We start from the raw sequence: 16,709 nt of genomic DNA on the forward strand, positions 1-16,709 counted from the left end.
CTGGTCAGGACAACATTATTTGATTTTTTAAAAAATTTATATCTCTTCAGAAACAGATACTTGCTAATGTGAATCATATCTATATTACTATTATTTTCATTTTCCTGTTAAATACTTAGTAATCACTTAGGGAAAGAACTTTTCACCAGATTAATTTTATGTATATATAAAATAAAAATAATTTCATAAGGTGTGAAATTCTGGGCCCATGACAGCCACTTTTTTTTTAAAAAGCTTCTCATTTGCAGCATATTTTTCACCTCTGTTTTAATTTTTTTTTTCCCTTATAATATTCTAGTACAGGAGATTTGCTTGGAAAGCATTGGAGGAAACTTTTAGACGGACCTGTAATCAAATTTATAATCTTATATTGGTCCAACATTATTTACATTATTATCCTGTTAAATTATTCCAAAATCGTATCACATAAATGATTTCCTTAAAACCCTTAAAACATCCACCTAGAGTGTGCAGAAAAAAATGCTCCCAGCATCTAAAGCATCACTGTCACACAGAGAAGTGTCCATATTGGCTCTGCCATCTGGAGGACAAGCTCTCCAGTGCTTCATGAATAAGAGAAAGTTGTACCATCATGTCATACCTTTTTGAAAGAAGAGGCTAAGAGATTTGAGAGACTAAGTGACTTTCTAAGCAAGTCACAACAGAACGTAAGGCCCTCACCACTTAGCTACTGCCTAATCGTTTGGAACACTGTTGACATTTCTTTGGTAAACAAAATTAGCAGTAGATGAGAAGCAGAAAGATCATATGAATTGATAACACTTACTGAGCATTCTATATCTGCCAGGCACTGGTTAAGCATTTTATATGATGTTACAGCAACCCTATAAAATAGGTAGGTACTATTGTTATCTCAATTTTACAATGGAGGAAAGTAAGGCCCAGAAAGATTAAGTAAAAGAACTTACCTGAAATCATACTACTGCATTTAAACCCAGATAGTCCAAACAAACATTATAAATTTTCTAACCACTATATTTTTCTGTCATATACTAGGATTATATCTAAGTTCTGAATTAATATAAACTAGGTAAATAGGAATTAGAAGTGAAAGTACTTTAAAAATTTTTGGAAATATATAACATTTCAAGTATAAAAAAGATGGGAAAAATATTTATCTAGTCTCCATATTTCAATTTTGGTGTTGAATTCTATAATCACAGTTAATGTAAACTTCTCTCTAAGAACACAGTGGTAGGGATGTATAAATTAGCAAATTTTCCCATTGACCTGCAAAAGTGATTGGTATTCTCATCACTTCATTGCCATTTGAAATAATAAAGTCAGAAGCACCTTAACTGGTCTTTTTAGTGTATGACATTCATTGTGTATTTGCTGTGGACTAAAGACTGTATTAAGCATAATATGTTCCAAAAAATGGAAACCATACTTTTTTTCTTTCAAGTAGTTTATACAGTATTCAGCAAACATCTACAAAGAAGAAAACGGCTTGGATGATGATAAACAGTGATATAATAATAATCAGTGCAAAGTAAAGAGCACGGAAGGGCAGTGCAGTGTGGAATAAAGCACCAGTGCGAGTGGGAAGAGTTAATTTTGAAACTCAGAGTTCATTGTTTTAAGCTATATTTGAAAATTAGGGGAAGCATAACTGACAGTGAGAAAACTAAACATAAAAATTAAGGAGAATTTTAAGTTTCTATTTGGATTGTCATTTTAGTGAAAAGAAATAATTGAAAGGAAATAATAACTCCTATATCAATTTCAGTTGTATGGTATGCCTTCAGTGAGACAATTTGTGAATTACCAGTCCTGTGCCTCTGAGCAGGGGAGTCAATTTTGAGTTCCCCTTGGTAAGCTTGAAGTACCCTTCCCAATGATTAAGCACTAATTTAACATTTAAAAGACAATGTTTAAGGGGACAAGTATTCTCTTACCCAAACTAGTAAAAGCATATACCCATAGTAGTTAAAGTTTAGAGCAACAACACTGAAATAAAGAAAATCATGTGGATTGTGACTTAATTAACCCATAGCCTATTAGTGGCAGAGCTACAGCTACAACACTGGGTCACTGATGATGCCCACCCAGTGCTGTGTGTGTCGGGCATTATCCATTGAGAACCATAAGCTTTCTGTTTTCTGCCCTTTCTTTTCCAGTTTCTCGTGTGCATTTGTTGCCTTTTCCTCTATTCTATGCTATTTATTCTAATTTTTCTTTATGTATTATGTCTATTAAATAGTGTATGCTTCCTTTTTTCAGTTTTTAAATCGGGTTAATTTAACTATTTGTCTCCATCAAAAAGAAACTGGAAATTAAGGATTTTGATTGTTACTTTTATGCATGTGATCCTCATTTGATTACTTTCCCCCTCTGGGTCGGGGAAGGGAATATTAGTGTAAAAAGGAGCTCACAGCCTTTATTGTCACATGTTTAAATAATATCAAATGTAAATAAACAATTTTCAGGATTCTAAAATGAAATGATTCAGCAAAGCCTTTTCTTTTTTTGTCCACTTTAGTGGAAAGTATTTCTAGAGAAAATATTTTCGAAAAGATACATGTTTCAATGAGATTTCCTCTCTAACAGCGTTGGATATTTTATCCTGATTTATCTGCTAGGACAATTTAATGTATTTATTTTTATTATAGGAACTGAAGAAGATTTCGGAGGTCTTGTATCTGCTAATCTTATACTTTTGAGGAACAGACTTCTAGATATCTTGTTAAAACTAGTTTACACATCTAAAGAAAAGACAAGCATTAATTTGCAGTAAGTAAAATCTTTTTAGAGTTAATGGTATCAGTTGCTATTACTAGTTAATTCATAGTAGACAAAAGGATTTCTACTGACTTTTATATTTTTTTAAACCCTGAAATTTGTAGTATCTCAGGAACAAAACCTAGTCTTATTTTTTCTTTATAAAATGAAATCCTAATCACTAGAATTAATGTGTTTTCTTTCTAATCCATCTGTCTTTGAATAGAGCTTGTGAAGAACTGGTCAAGACACTGGGTTTTGACTGGATTATGATGTTTATGGAAGAACACTTGCATTCCAGCACAGTTACAGCAGCCATGAGAATTCTTGTTGTCCTACTGAGTAATCCGTCTATTCTCATCAAGTTTAAAGAAGGACTCAGTGGTGGAGGGTGGCTGGAACAGACAGATTCTGTCTTAACTAATAAGATCGGAACTGTATTAGGTATGAGACTTTTAGAGTCAACTGCTTTAAAATAAGCTATTGTGTTTTGTTTTTAAATCTTGTGTAACCTTACACTCTTCTGTTTATCTGACAACCTTTAAGAGTCTGAATTTTAATTAATGATAGAATTGAAAGCGTAGAGGTTTTCAAATTTAGCTTTATTTAATTGCAAATTAAACTGAAGTCAGAGACAATACTGAGATGTGAAAACTCAAGGGACTTCCTTATAATCTTTTGGTTGTATAGTTCTCTGTGACCTATAAGTAAATAATTAACAAATCATAAGGACTGAATCAATAATAATAATATTTTGAGTGCTTATTCTGTGCCAGTTTCTAAAACCTTCATTTTCACAATAACCCTATGAGGTGTAAATGATGCCATACCCACTTTATGGGTGAGAAAGTCAAGGCATGGGGTGAAGTTATGTGTCAACTAGGAAGAGTCAAAATTTGAATACAGGTCACTAAGAACCAAAGCACCTGGTTTTAACAGTTATAATTGCCACTCAAAGATTTAAGCTGAGAATTTCAGCCAAAGGTTCTTATTCTTTGCTCATCAGTTGTGTGCTGTTTTCCACATGGAACTGAGCATTTAAGTAATATTAGAAAGTTATAGTTTGCTATGCTAGACTCATTTGAACTGTTTTATTTCTGTTGATAATAATGATATTACTTTGGAAAATGTATTTTTAAGATAATATTTTTATTGAACATTATCATCATTCAATTTTAAAGTTTTTAAAAAATGTCTCTATAACATTCTATATTAAAACAATGTCACTGTATTCTGCAACATGGATCAAGAATATCCATTTACCTTGTCAAATGGGGAAAACAGGGACCAGAACTAATTAGTTTATTGATGGATTAAATGAATAATTGTTACCCAAAAGGATTTATTCAAGAAAAAGGGTTGCAACTCAGTGTGTACAAACATGGCAAGCCACGTGCACATTCTTGAGATCAGAATTTAATTTGTAATTTATCTTTTAAAAAAATGTAAAAGTATCCGTATGTAGGTGCTGCCTATACTACTTTCTCAAATATTAAAGCAAACAACAGGAAGACAGTTTTAACATAGGGTTATTTTTTATTTTACATGTGGAAAATGTCTGAAGAAACTTTGTGGTGAGGAAAGAAATTCACTACAAAATGATTTCTTGACAAAACTGCTTTACAATGTGAATTTTAAATTATTATCATTAAGAGATACTTTTATAACCCACCCCCCAAATCACTATTATGAACTGACTCCAGGGAAGAGAGATAGCCTACAAACTGTTATTAAAAATAGTTTGATAGCAAGAAATTTAGTTTATTGGTCTTACTAATAGCTACTAAGAGAATAAATAATTAAAGGATCGATTGAATGGGAGTTTTAAATGCTAATCTACAGCACTGCTGCTCACTGAAGGCCAAAAGCTCCAGTAGTAAAGACACCTAAGATTCATATAGTACATTATGGTTTGCAAAATTCTTTAACATCATCTCATTTGGCTGTCATCATTCTGGAGACAGATATATATTTTATGGTATATAAAGTACATTTTATAGGAAATAAACCTAATAAGTATAAATTAAGGATTAATTTCTCTTTTTAGGAAAGTAAGACTGTTCATTACACAAGGTTCCTGAGTGAAACAGTAATAGCATCTGTCTCTTGACTATTAGTCCTGTCCTTTTTTCTGCCCTGTATGACTTTAGTAATATCAGAAACAAGTGATCATATCATGTCTGACTTTACCTGACTTTATGCTTTAGAATTTATATGTCCTGCATTGATAACTACTTACACATAGCATAGGCTGCTTTGGTTCTAAAAGAGGAATCTAGGTATTTATATTTAAATTTGATTCAACCTAATTTTTAATTCTTCCTGAATATCTGATACATACATGTGTATGCATACAGATATATATATAAAATCTCATTTGATTCTATTTCCCTTTGATGAGCAATCTGTTTTAGAATGTTTTACTCACATTTTTTATATCAAATTTTTCATTTTGAAAATACTTTGTATATAGCTGCAATTTGAACCTAAATTAATGCTTAATTGTTAATAACACAGTTTTTAATATTGATTAAAAGGAAAAGGAGGGTGTGAGAATTTAGAAAGGAAAATGATTGCTAGTATTGCTTTTCACTTAGGACCTGTGGTTTAATAAAAACTTATTTTTCTCTTAAATGTATAAAATTTCACTTTGTCTTTTGACTTCTTAAAGCTAAAGATTTTTTATACTCATGATTTCACTTAGAATTCACTATAAACAAAATTTACCCACTGTCCTAATGCAACAAGTCTTTCAGAAACATGGCAATGTCATTAAGAAGCTGAGACGACATAACTTTACAGGCTCTAAAACAGACAGCGAGCCCCACTCCTCATGTCACCACTCATTTACGTTACGACCTGGAGCACGTTGTGTATTTTCTTGTTATGTAAAGGGTAATAGCCATTTCTGACTCACATGTTTATTGTGTTTGAGCAGTGACATGAGATGTATTAAGGAGGTTGGTAAATTGCTGTATAACTTTTTATTAATTAGAAAAGCATACTTCAGAAGGTTAATTTATATCATACAGAGCAGTCAGTTAGGATGAAATATTTAAAAAACCACCTAGACACAAATTTCTCTTTTACTATAAATAGTAGCAGGTATGTGCTTACTTAATCCCAGAAAAACAAGGTTGGATATTCATTTAAATAAAATTAGTTCAGAATAAAATCAGTCCTTCATGTCTGGGTTGCTGTTCACAAAAGTTTTCCATTGAAACTGGCTGACATTCTGTTCTGAGCACTGTTTTGGGGTTTGTGGTTGCAAAAGAAATGTGTTTGAGTTGCATCCTGAAGGCTGATGCTATGAGCTACATTACTAATAAGCAGTGACCATTTCCTGGCATAGCAGTATTCCTAGAAAGGACTCTGGATATTCAGATAGCCACAGTCAAGGCAGACTTGGATTTGCTCCCCCACGGCTGGGCAACTTTCCTACAGAATTACAGATCATGTTGTAAGGAAAGATTATTTTGCTTAGTCTTGTCTCTAAATTTGTGGACAATTTAAGGTTAAGTAGTTTATCATGATTTTCATGTCAAACTATATTAACTATGTCACAGCAATTGTATAGAGAGAGGGGAAGGGAAGGAGAAAGAGTGAGAAAAACATTGATGTGTGAGAAAAACATCAACTGATCGCCTCTCACACGCCCCCATCCGGAGATGCAGCCTGCAACCCAGGCATGTGCCCTGATGGGGAATCATACCCGTGACCTTTGTGTTCACAGGCCAGTGCTCAATCCACTGAGCCACACCAGCCAGGGCAGCAGTTACATTTTTAAGTTACTTTTTTGTAGCATCCTAAATATGTGGCTATATTTTGAATTTTACTTTCTTCTTATGGAAATGTTAGAGCTCTTTTGAAGTGATTCTTTTAATGAGCAGAGTTTGTATTACTTCTTGTATGTGATTATCTCAGCAATGTTTCAAGACCTGTATCCTAATAGGCAGGCTTGCTGAAGTCAAAGAGATAAGAAAGTAAACTTGACTGAAACATTAATTCAACAATTGAACAGTTAATTGCTTATATTAATATGAATGTTCTGGTGGAAATGCCACACATACTGAATTACTCCTTTCTTTGTTAATGCAGCATAGTAATCGATTATTAATTTTATACTTACTGTTATATTTCCTCTTCTTTTAGGATTCAATGTGGGCAGGAGTGCTGGCGGGAGATCGACCGTTAGGGAGATTAACCGGGATGCTTGTCATTTTCCTGGTTTTCCAGTTCTGCAGTCATTTCTCCCTAAACACACTAATGTCCCTGCCCTCTATTTTCTGCTCATGGCATTGTTTCTGCAGCAGCCAGTTAGTGAGCTGCCTGAGAACCTGCAGGTCAGTGTGCCTGTCATCAGCAGCCGATGTAAGCAGGGTTGCCAGGTAGGAATTACCTAGTAAGGTGTAAGCATAATTATATGTGCCCCCAGATCACCATAGGGTAATGGGTTAGTCACAGTAAAGCCACTGATTCCATCTCTTTTTCACATTTAGGATTTGGGGACAGAAAAACCTGAAAGTACCGTAGAAAATTGTTCAAAAAAGAAATCCTTTATCTCTATTTGGTCTTCTTTTTTTTAATTATTATTATATGATTAATATGTATAAAGATTTTAGATATTTTAACGGTGATCTAAAGAATTCTTTTGAGTTACGTGATTTTATTGAGAAATATAATTTCGTTGCTGTAGAATTAAAAATGAAGGGAGTGGTATGTATTCCATAAAATTAACAGGGTAGACATGTCAGGATTTTTAGTGCAAGTCTGATTAGAAGTTTTTGATTTCTTAATGGTAAAAACATCCACATTAGGAAAACAGTAAGGCTTTGCTTGATTTCTAATCAAAGACTATCGTGGATATTTATATATAGTTTGTGGCACTACAAAGACTTAGGAGTTTAGTTTTGAACTCAACTATATGTGCATCACATGCAATTCAAATCAATTCTAGTAACTGACAAAACCATTTAAATGAAACCATGTAGTCTATACCCTTACATCAAATCAAGATAAAGATTCATGCTTAGCAGAGTTTGGTCGATTATATAATTTGTCAAAATAAGCATGACACCATAGTCATAAAGTGTTATATAAAATTGCTATGCATTAGTCTCCACAAACTGACTTTTATTTTGTCAGATTTTATCTGTATAATCAAAAGTGAATTAGGTCTCCTGGCTAGTTAGCATATATTCTCTTTTTTTTGTTTGTTTGTTTGTTTGTTTGTTTCCTTTGAAGAACAAAGTAGAAAACAATGTTTTGAACATGGGTACCTAACACAAGAAAATACATAAACTCACATTTTCTTTATAAATGTAAAAATGAGTTTTAAAATATAGGAAGGAGGAGTGCCAGATCTCTATGTCTTCATCATTGCTCACTTTGGAAAAAATTAGTTTCAAAGATATTACAGAATATTAGATCTTATGAGGGTATCCTCTGAAAAAATTGTCAGTGACTAATCTTCACTTTCACTTCTGCAGTTTGATTTAGATTCCATTTGGACATTTATCTTTGGAGTTCCTGCCTCCAGTGGAACTGTGGTCTCTTCTATTCATAATGTGTGCACTGAAGCTGCTTTTTTATTACTGGGAATGCTCCGCAGCATGCTGAATTCAGTAAGTTTACTGAGATTCTATAACACCTGTTGATAGTTCTCTTGCTTGTGATATTTTTTTAAAAATGGAGGGATCTTTTGGAAACATAACTATGTATTTACAGCATGGTCTCTGGAACCTCAGCCTTCTGTTTTGTTATCTCTAATGTAAGGACAAACTGTGGAATTGTTAAGAGCTTAGAGTCTGGAACTCTGCCTGAGTTCAGATCCCATCTTTGATACTTAAGACATACTAACCTCTATGTACCTAGTTTCCTTATGTACAAATTGCTGCTGATAATAGAATATATCTACTAGGGTTGTTGTGAGAATATAATGATTTACCTATATTTTGCTGTGTATAATATGCACCCATGTTTTTAAGCCCAAATTTTCAGGGAAAAAATCTTTTGTTTTAATTTTTTAATTCAATTTTTTATATATTTATATTTAGAAACAAAACCAGTTATTGTATTTTAGGATATTTTGCATACAGATATTGTTATTGCTTTCTGGAGTTACACTTCTAACACATAAGTTTAAGTAAAAGAATTAAGCATTAACATAGATACGGAATTAGTACTACCCATGTATAATGTACATCCTTCGTTTTCCCTCAAAAACTTGGGCAAAAGTGTGCATTATACATAGCAAAATATGGTATATGTACAAAGCACTTATAAGAGTGCTTGGTATATAGTGTTTCCTACATATAAATTGATAGTATTAGTGTTAAAATATATATTGCAATGTGTACATTTATATACTGAATATAATAAACATGTTGTAATATGTCATTTTAATGTTATTTGAAATTTTAAAATTACTTTAGGTTAAAAATCAGTAGTAGTTTATATTTGTTTTACCTATTCTAATTATTTCTATCTTAGATATGAAGAATTCAAAAAGTAAATGACAAAATGTATGCTTCTGTCTATTTTAACAGGAATACTGTGAATAGTAACTTAATTTGTATACACAATTTAGGGTCAGACTGTAAGGAATTATTAACTAGAATCTTGATTACAAGTACATGACAAGTCTAATTTTAGTCAAAACTATTCTTATGTCATTTTAGGAAAGAACATTACTATTACATGTATTAATATAGAATGCTTTGGGATATTTTTTTGGTTCCTATCATAAGCAAATATAAACATGTAAGTTTAATTAAAGCCACTCTCTGGGGAAGTATCAAAAGATAGGAATTGTTCAGGTATATTATGTTCTTGTTACTTTTTTATCGTCATTATTGCTATTGTTACTATATTGCTGTTAAGAAAAACCACACTTGTGCATGTCTCCTGTACTCTGAATGTCCTATACCACTACCTCCCTGGTGAAACTCTAGTCACTAAGTATGTGGGGGGTTTTGTCACACTAGGTGGCTCCCACAATTTAATTCAGTTCTGACATTGTCTGCCTGGAGATTGCATTAGTCTCCACAGGTGAAGGCCTTGGTCCTACAAGATGGCCCCTGCAACTTCAGAGAGCATCCTCAGTCCAAGTTGTAACCTGTGCTTCTGACCTACAGCTATAAATTGGAAATTTTCATGATTCAGAAAAATGTTTTACTTACTAGGTTACCGTTTATTATAAAAGCATGTGACTCAGCAATGTCCAGATGGAAGAAATGCATAGAACAAGATATGTGGGAAGGGACATAGAGCTTTTGTTCTGTATTTGTCCTGTCACTCTCCCAGCACTTCCACGTGTTCACCAACCCAGGAGCTATTGGAACCCCACCCTTTTGGGTTTTCATGGAGGCTTCTTTATCTTTACATAGCACAATTGATTAAATCATTGGCCGCTTGCGATTGAACTCAATCTCCAGCCCCTCTCCCCTCCCTAGAGGCTGAGGGGTGGGGGGGGGGCTTTAGGACTGAATGTTCAACCCTTTAATCATGTGGTTGATTCCCCTGGAAAAGCCCCCATCCTTAGAGACTTTCCAAAAGTCACCTCATTGACATAAACTCAGCTGTGTTTGAAAGGGCCTTATTAAGATAAACAGAAGACACTTTTATGGCTCTTACCACTTTGGACATTCCAAGGAGCTATGAGCGAAGAATGGGATGAAGACCAAATATATGTTTCTTCTTATAAGTTACAGTATCACAGTTGTATAATGGTTAAAAGCATTGTAATTATCATTTTACATACGATAGTGAAAGGATCAGAAAAGTGAAGCAACTTAACTTCCCCATCTTGTATCTTACTTCCAACTCTGACATGATGGAGGATGGGGCAGCTCTGTTGATAATTCAGCCACTATTGTCATCAGCTATGCTCGTCGTTGACAAATGATGAATAATCTAAAGCACTGAATCGTTACTGAGCTGTGAGTATTCTGATGAAGAGAAAAACATCCTATCAATTTCTAGGGGTATTTTTTTTTTTTTAGCTTATTTCTAGACTTGTTCTCATATGTGTGGTTTATAAAACAATTATGAACTATCTAGTTTACAAGAGTGGTGAGTAGTGCATTTTTTAAAGTAATTTCGAGCGATGTTAGTTTTTCTAACATACGATTTTTTTTCTTGTCCCTGTGACAGCCTTGGCAATCAGAAGAAGAGGGATCCTGGCTCCGAGAATATCCTGTGACCCTGATGCAGTTCTTTAGATACTTATATCACAACGTTCCGGACCTGGCCTCCATGTGGATGAGCCCGGACTTCCTTTGTGCATTAGCAGCCACAGTCTTCCCCTTCAACATTCGCCCTTACTCAGAGATGGTAGGAAACGGGGAGGAAAATGGCAAAGTGGAATTGATGATCTGCTTCATTTGTTAGCAGATTTTTTTTTCCTACCAGTCTTTGAAGCTTCTGACCAAGTTAGAGCTTCATAACTTTCTACTTCACCTCTTGCATAATTATCTGGTGTCTAGCTCCCCACGCTCTCCTGCTTTCTCCTAAAATAACAGTGAACTCTACTTCCTGTTCTCATTTACCATATTTTTGAAAGTTCCTTGTTTGTAACTTCCCTCTCCAAGTACCTGTGAGTCCATTTCTTTATTTTATGTGATGATATAGCTATGTAGTTGTGAAATGTTGTTCCAGGCTACAGAACTCTAGTCAAACCAAATTTATCCCTACTTTATCTCAGGAATAAGGCATTTTCTGGATTTAGTCTTTTACAACTTAATTATAGGGTCGATTGTCTTTATAAAAAATGAAATGTTTGTCCTTTTTGCTCAACTTTTCATATTTCTTTAACTTTTATTTTTCATATTTTGCACTAAGTTAATAGAAAGTTATTAGACTATAATCACATATCATATAGATACTTCTTTTGTGCTTTTAAACAAGCCTAAAAGACAGTTATTCCTCTATAGTAATTGCAGATTTCTTGGTGTTTCTTATTGGTTGTTATTTTCACCTCTTACTCCAGGCTCGGAATAAACTAAGTTCTTCATACAAATTTTTCTTCATGTATAAAGATGAAATATTCACTCTACAACTGTAGAGATTTTTAGGATAAACAAAAGTGTAGCACATGACTTAGCACCATGGCTTGTTTATAATTTTAAAATCCTCATTTTTGGTAAAAATAGACCTTCATTAATACCTCAATGTCTTTCCTGCTCAGCATCTTGTACTCTGTCTTCTAGCCCCTTTTTCTTCTGGCTCAAATTTGGAACTAGTTTCATTGTTTTGTCTTTTTTATTTATTTCGGGTTTTTTAGGTGTCACCATTATTTCAGGTCTTTATCTGAAACTTTATGATATTTGACTTCTCAGTAGGTATATTTTAAATATGCAAACAGTTATTCTCACTTTATTTCATTTATTTTAAGTGCAGTTATTCACAGTAGAGATAAAAATTAGCATAAAATAGATACATGGTTAGTGGGCAGTGAGTAGTTTAATATTAGAAAGAGCATGTGTTGACTAGCCGTGGCACACACTGACATACAGCACCCAGTCACTACCTTGAAAGGAGGGGCTGAGTAAAGCAAAGAAAAGTGATGCATTGTATAGCTTAGTAGGAGGTAGGCATTGAAGGAAGCTACTGTTGTTCCAATTTAGTTTTTTGGAAACACGGAAGTAAAAATTTCAAATAAAATTGAATGAGTCTGGCATATATTTCCACTTGATTTTACTAGGTGACAGATCTAGATGACGAAGTTGGATCTCCAGCGGAAGAATTTAAAGCCTTTGCAGCAGACACGGGGATGAACAGAAGCCAGTCTGAGTACTGCAATGTGGGCGTCAAAACATATCTAACCAATCACCCAGCAAAAAAGTTTGTGTTTGATTTCATGCGGGTCTTAATAATAGACAACCTCTGTCTTACCCCTGCGAGCAAGCAGACTCCACTGATTGATCTTTTGTTGGAGGTAAAGACAAAGAAATACATTCATATCTGTTTTGTATTGTTTTTATAATTAGGACATTAATAACCAAGCAGATTTCTAATTCTGGGTTGCATAGGCAGAACATATCATGGGCTATGGAAATTTTTAATTTCAATGGACTTATATAACCTATCAATTTGTTTCTCTTCTTTTCATCTCTGCAAGTGTGTCCCTTTGCCACTTTTCAGCATTCTTCCCCTATAGCAGGAATTGACAGACTTTTCCTGTTAGGGCCACATAGTAAGTATTTTAAACTCTGCAGATTATACCGTTCTCTGTTACAACTAGTTAACTATTCCATCAGAGGTAGAAAGCAACCACAGACATAAATGAGTAAGTTTGGCTGTGCTGCAATAAAACTTTCTCTACAAAAAAGATGCATAGGCTGGATTTGGCCCAGCAGCTTTAGTGTACCAGGGCTCTGAAAATAACACATTTTATGAAAGATTCAGTCAGTGCAGAAGACTAATTGCTTTTCTCTTGAAGAAACTTCCTACAGCTTCTCAGCAGTGTGGCCGCTGCCACTGCACTTTTTTCTGCTCCCTCTAGTGGCTGATATAGTTAACTTTTTTTTTTTTTTTTTTTTTTTTGAAACCATAAAACGACAGCAGATGTTTTATTTCATTCATGGGAAAACATCTCAGTTTGGTCAATTAAAAGAAACCATTAATGTAACTTAGGTTCCAGTCACACTAAGCATTTTAACTAGGACCACAGTGTTTAATATTGTCAGAAAAATAGTTTCATCAGTAGTCCCTGTGGTAGAATTTAAAATCATGTTTGGTAGGACATGTCCTTGGAAACTTTAAGAATAAGAAAAGGGATGGCCAGAATCTTAATGCTTTGGATAACTATTTGAAGCATTCTACTCAAAATGAAAATCACAGAATAAAGTTCTGAAGAGGTGTGTAAAAAAGCGTAACTGGGCTAAAATATAAAATACACATATCTCTAAGTGTATATATCCAGTAATAAGAGTTTCAGTCTTGGAGGAGCCTTAATAGCCCATAAACTAACCATGCATGAAAGATACAATTGTCTTTTGTTTGGGCTTTCCATACTGTGTGGTAAGGAAAATCTTAGAGTTAGGGGCCAACCGTCACGTGTCCTTCTATCTCACAAAATTCACACAGTGCCTTGGTATGTTCTTCGTATATTTTTAATAATTTAACTGTAACAACATCCCTGGTAGTTTCCAAACAGGAAGATATGATGCCATCTAATAGATACAAATTTGCTTTTAAAAGTTAACAATACTTTGAGGAAATTCCAATATAATAGATCCATACAGAATACACATACAAAAATATTTACTGAAAATTATATTCACTTTGTGTATTCCTATGATGTAATAAAATAAATTGCAAGCATACAGTTTTGAAAGTTACAATTATGAAGTCTTTCTTGCTGGAGAAATTCAAGAAGAGATTTACCATTTACCATGAAGAAAGGGGTTTGAACCAGCTGATTTTCAGTCTGAGGCATCAAGTAAGGCCATGTTCAGTCTTAATGGCTGTTGAAATTTCATCATTGGAGTGTCCATTTACTTGAGTATATCTACAAAAGAATATGCAAAATTATCTTCATTAGCAGTCCATACAAAGAAAAGACTTCCATCCACGTAGAATGCCTGGAGTCTGATGCTGAGCCAAATACATGGGAGGCAGTGTGTGTAATAGAGCCTGGGTTTTGGAGGGAGAAATACCTAGTTTGAATTCTGGCCCTGTTTATTATGTGAGTATTCTAATCTCACTGAGCTAAATTCATTCTCTGGGAAATGATATTATATGCCATCTCCTCTGCATGATTGTTATGAAAGCTAAATATATATAAATCACCCAGCAAAAGCTATTTTGAGAAATTAAATGTATGCTGATGATAGATGTGCGACTGGCCAACATCAGTTCTCTTCATCCCTTATTGTTTGTCCATCTTTAAAATGGCATAAAAATAGAACCTGTCTCTAAGGATTATTGGGAGAATGAAATAAGGTAATACATTTAAGAGCTTTAATACAGTGCCTGGCATACAAGACTTACACAGTCAAGTGGCCTGTGTTAGCTTCTATAAGGGTGTCAGGGAGTCCTCTCCCAGCTCCTGTTCATCATCGTCCTGTGCTGTCACTGCCAGGTATCTTATGGAGGGTCAAATGGATTTGCTGCCTATCAGTGTGGACACCACCATTGGTAGCAGAAGGACAGTGCATGAGAACAGATCACAAAGTATTTGTATATTATCTGAAGGAAAGATAAACTAAGGGGGCTGAGTTGGAGTGTGTGCCTATCTGATACCATAAGCTAGTTTCTGTAGTCTGAGGAGTTTGCTACTCTGTTCCAGCCGTCTCCATATCCTCATTGACATCGGAGTGAAACCCACCTGGGGGACTGACTGCAGGACGATAAACGAACGAAAAGAAAGTGGGAAGGTGGGCAAAGAGAGCACTGTGAAATAACAGAAGAGAGAAATGAGTTGAGAGGGATATTGATTTCAGAATGAAAAAGCTCAACACCCTCCTTTTTCAGGGTTTCAGCCCATTATAGAAACAATATCAAGGACCCTTCCTCCAAGAGCCACAGTGCTGTCTCATGGGCAGAAGACACCCATGGGCTGTTTGGACTGTGCACAGGAAGGTTCAGCATAGTATTCCAGGCCTCAGAAAGGAGGCTTTGATTCTTTGCTGACTAACTTGACTGGCTCCACTGTTTTCACAGGGAAGACAGACGTGACAGCCAGAGGCCAGAGCAGGTCATAGTGCTTACCATATCTTCATTCTGCTCTGAGCTCACCCTGGTTATCAAATAGGCCAGGCAGGTTTATCTAAAACAGAGGTGAGCAGATTCTAGCACAGTTGCTCTTGTACATTGTTTAACTTAAAAATGGAGATTTTTAGTACAGCTAAAAGAATATGGTACAGCAGGGGAGCCCATGGATTTTGACATCAAAGAAACAGGTTTGAATCCTATTTGTGGCTTGACCAAGTGACTTAATCTGTCAAAGCTTCAGTTACCTAATGAGGTGATAGTATCTACTTCAAAGAGATACTTTACGGATTGAGATAAGGTACATAAAACTAAGCGCTGTGTTTAGTATATAATAATCCAGTAAATTGAAAAAAAAAAAAAAGGCATTTGAGACAACTATGCATGCATTCGTAACTTCTTAAGTCCTCTAAATGTTAGGCTACTATATCCCACATAGCAATATATTTGCCGATACATCTTAGGGCAAGGGAAATAAAGGAAAAAATAAAAAAATGGGACTACATCAAATTAAGCTGCTTCACAGCTGCAGAAACCATCATCAAAATGAAAAGGGGACCATATGAGAGAACATACGTGCCAATGATACCTCAGACAAGGGTTTAATCTCCAAATATATAAAGAACTCACGTGACTCCACATGAGGAAGACAGACAATCCAATTAAAAAATGGGCAAAGGACATGAACAGACTCCAAGGAGGACATACAGGGGGCCCATAGGCATATGAAAGGATGCTCAGCATCACTAGCCATTAGAGAGAGACAAATTAAAACCATAGTGAGATACCACTTCACACTGGTCGGAATGGCCATCATAAAAAAAACATGTGCTGGCGAGGTTGTGGAAAAAAGGGAACCCTAGTGCACTCTTGGTGGGAATGCAGACTGGTACAGTCACTGTGGAAAGCAGTATGGAATTTCCTCAAGAAACTAAAAATGGAACTGCCTTTTGACCCAGCGATTCTACTCTTAAGAATATACCCTAAGAATCCCAAATCACCAATTCAAAAGAACCTAAGCACCCCTATGTTCATAGCAGCACTATTTACAATAGTCAAGTGCTGGAAACACCCTAAGTGCCCATCAAATGAGTGGATCAAAAAACTGTGGTACATTTACACCATGTAATACTACCCAGCAGAAAGAAAGAAGGGACTTCTGCTATTTGCAACAGCATGAATGGAACTGGAGAATATTATGCTAAGTGAAGTAAGCCAGGCGGTAAAAAACAAAACCGTATGATCTCACCTAT

General features: G+C 34.9%; 1 protein-coding gene across 2 annotated transcripts in view; it reads left to right on the forward strand.

The window, feature by feature from the left end:
- WDFY3 (WD repeat and FYVE domain containing 3) overlaps window positions 1–16,709 on the forward strand; it is a 271,717-nt gene that overhangs the window by 184,647 nt on the left and 70,361 nt on the right. Inside the window, exons 31-36 of one of the 2 annotated variants that reach the window (XM_054591789.1) lie at window positions 2,634–2,754; window positions 2,969–3,186; window positions 6,895–7,130; window positions 8,232–8,366; window positions 10,897–11,076; window positions 12,446–12,679. In XM_054591789.1, coding sequence (XP_054447764.1) covers window positions 2,634–2,754; window positions 2,969–3,186; window positions 6,895–7,130; window positions 8,232–8,366; window positions 10,897–11,076; window positions 12,446–12,679 — 1,124 coding nt within the window. The remainder of the gene's footprint in view (window positions 1–2,633; window positions 2,755–2,968; window positions 3,187–6,894; window positions 7,131–8,231; window positions 8,367–10,896; window positions 11,077–12,445; window positions 12,680–16,709) is intronic. The other variant, XM_054591790.1, reaches the window with a different exon arrangement.

The sequence above is a fragment of the Pteronotus mesoamericanus genome, unplaced genomic scaffold, assembly GCF_021234165.1.
Source record: "Pteronotus mesoamericanus isolate MK-2021 breed Mesoamerican mustached bat unplaced genomic scaffold, CSHL_Meso_final scaffold_232, whole genome shotgun sequence".
NCBI classification, from domain to species: domain Eukaryota; kingdom Metazoa; phylum Chordata; class Mammalia; order Chiroptera; family Mormoopidae; genus Pteronotus; species Pteronotus mesoamericanus.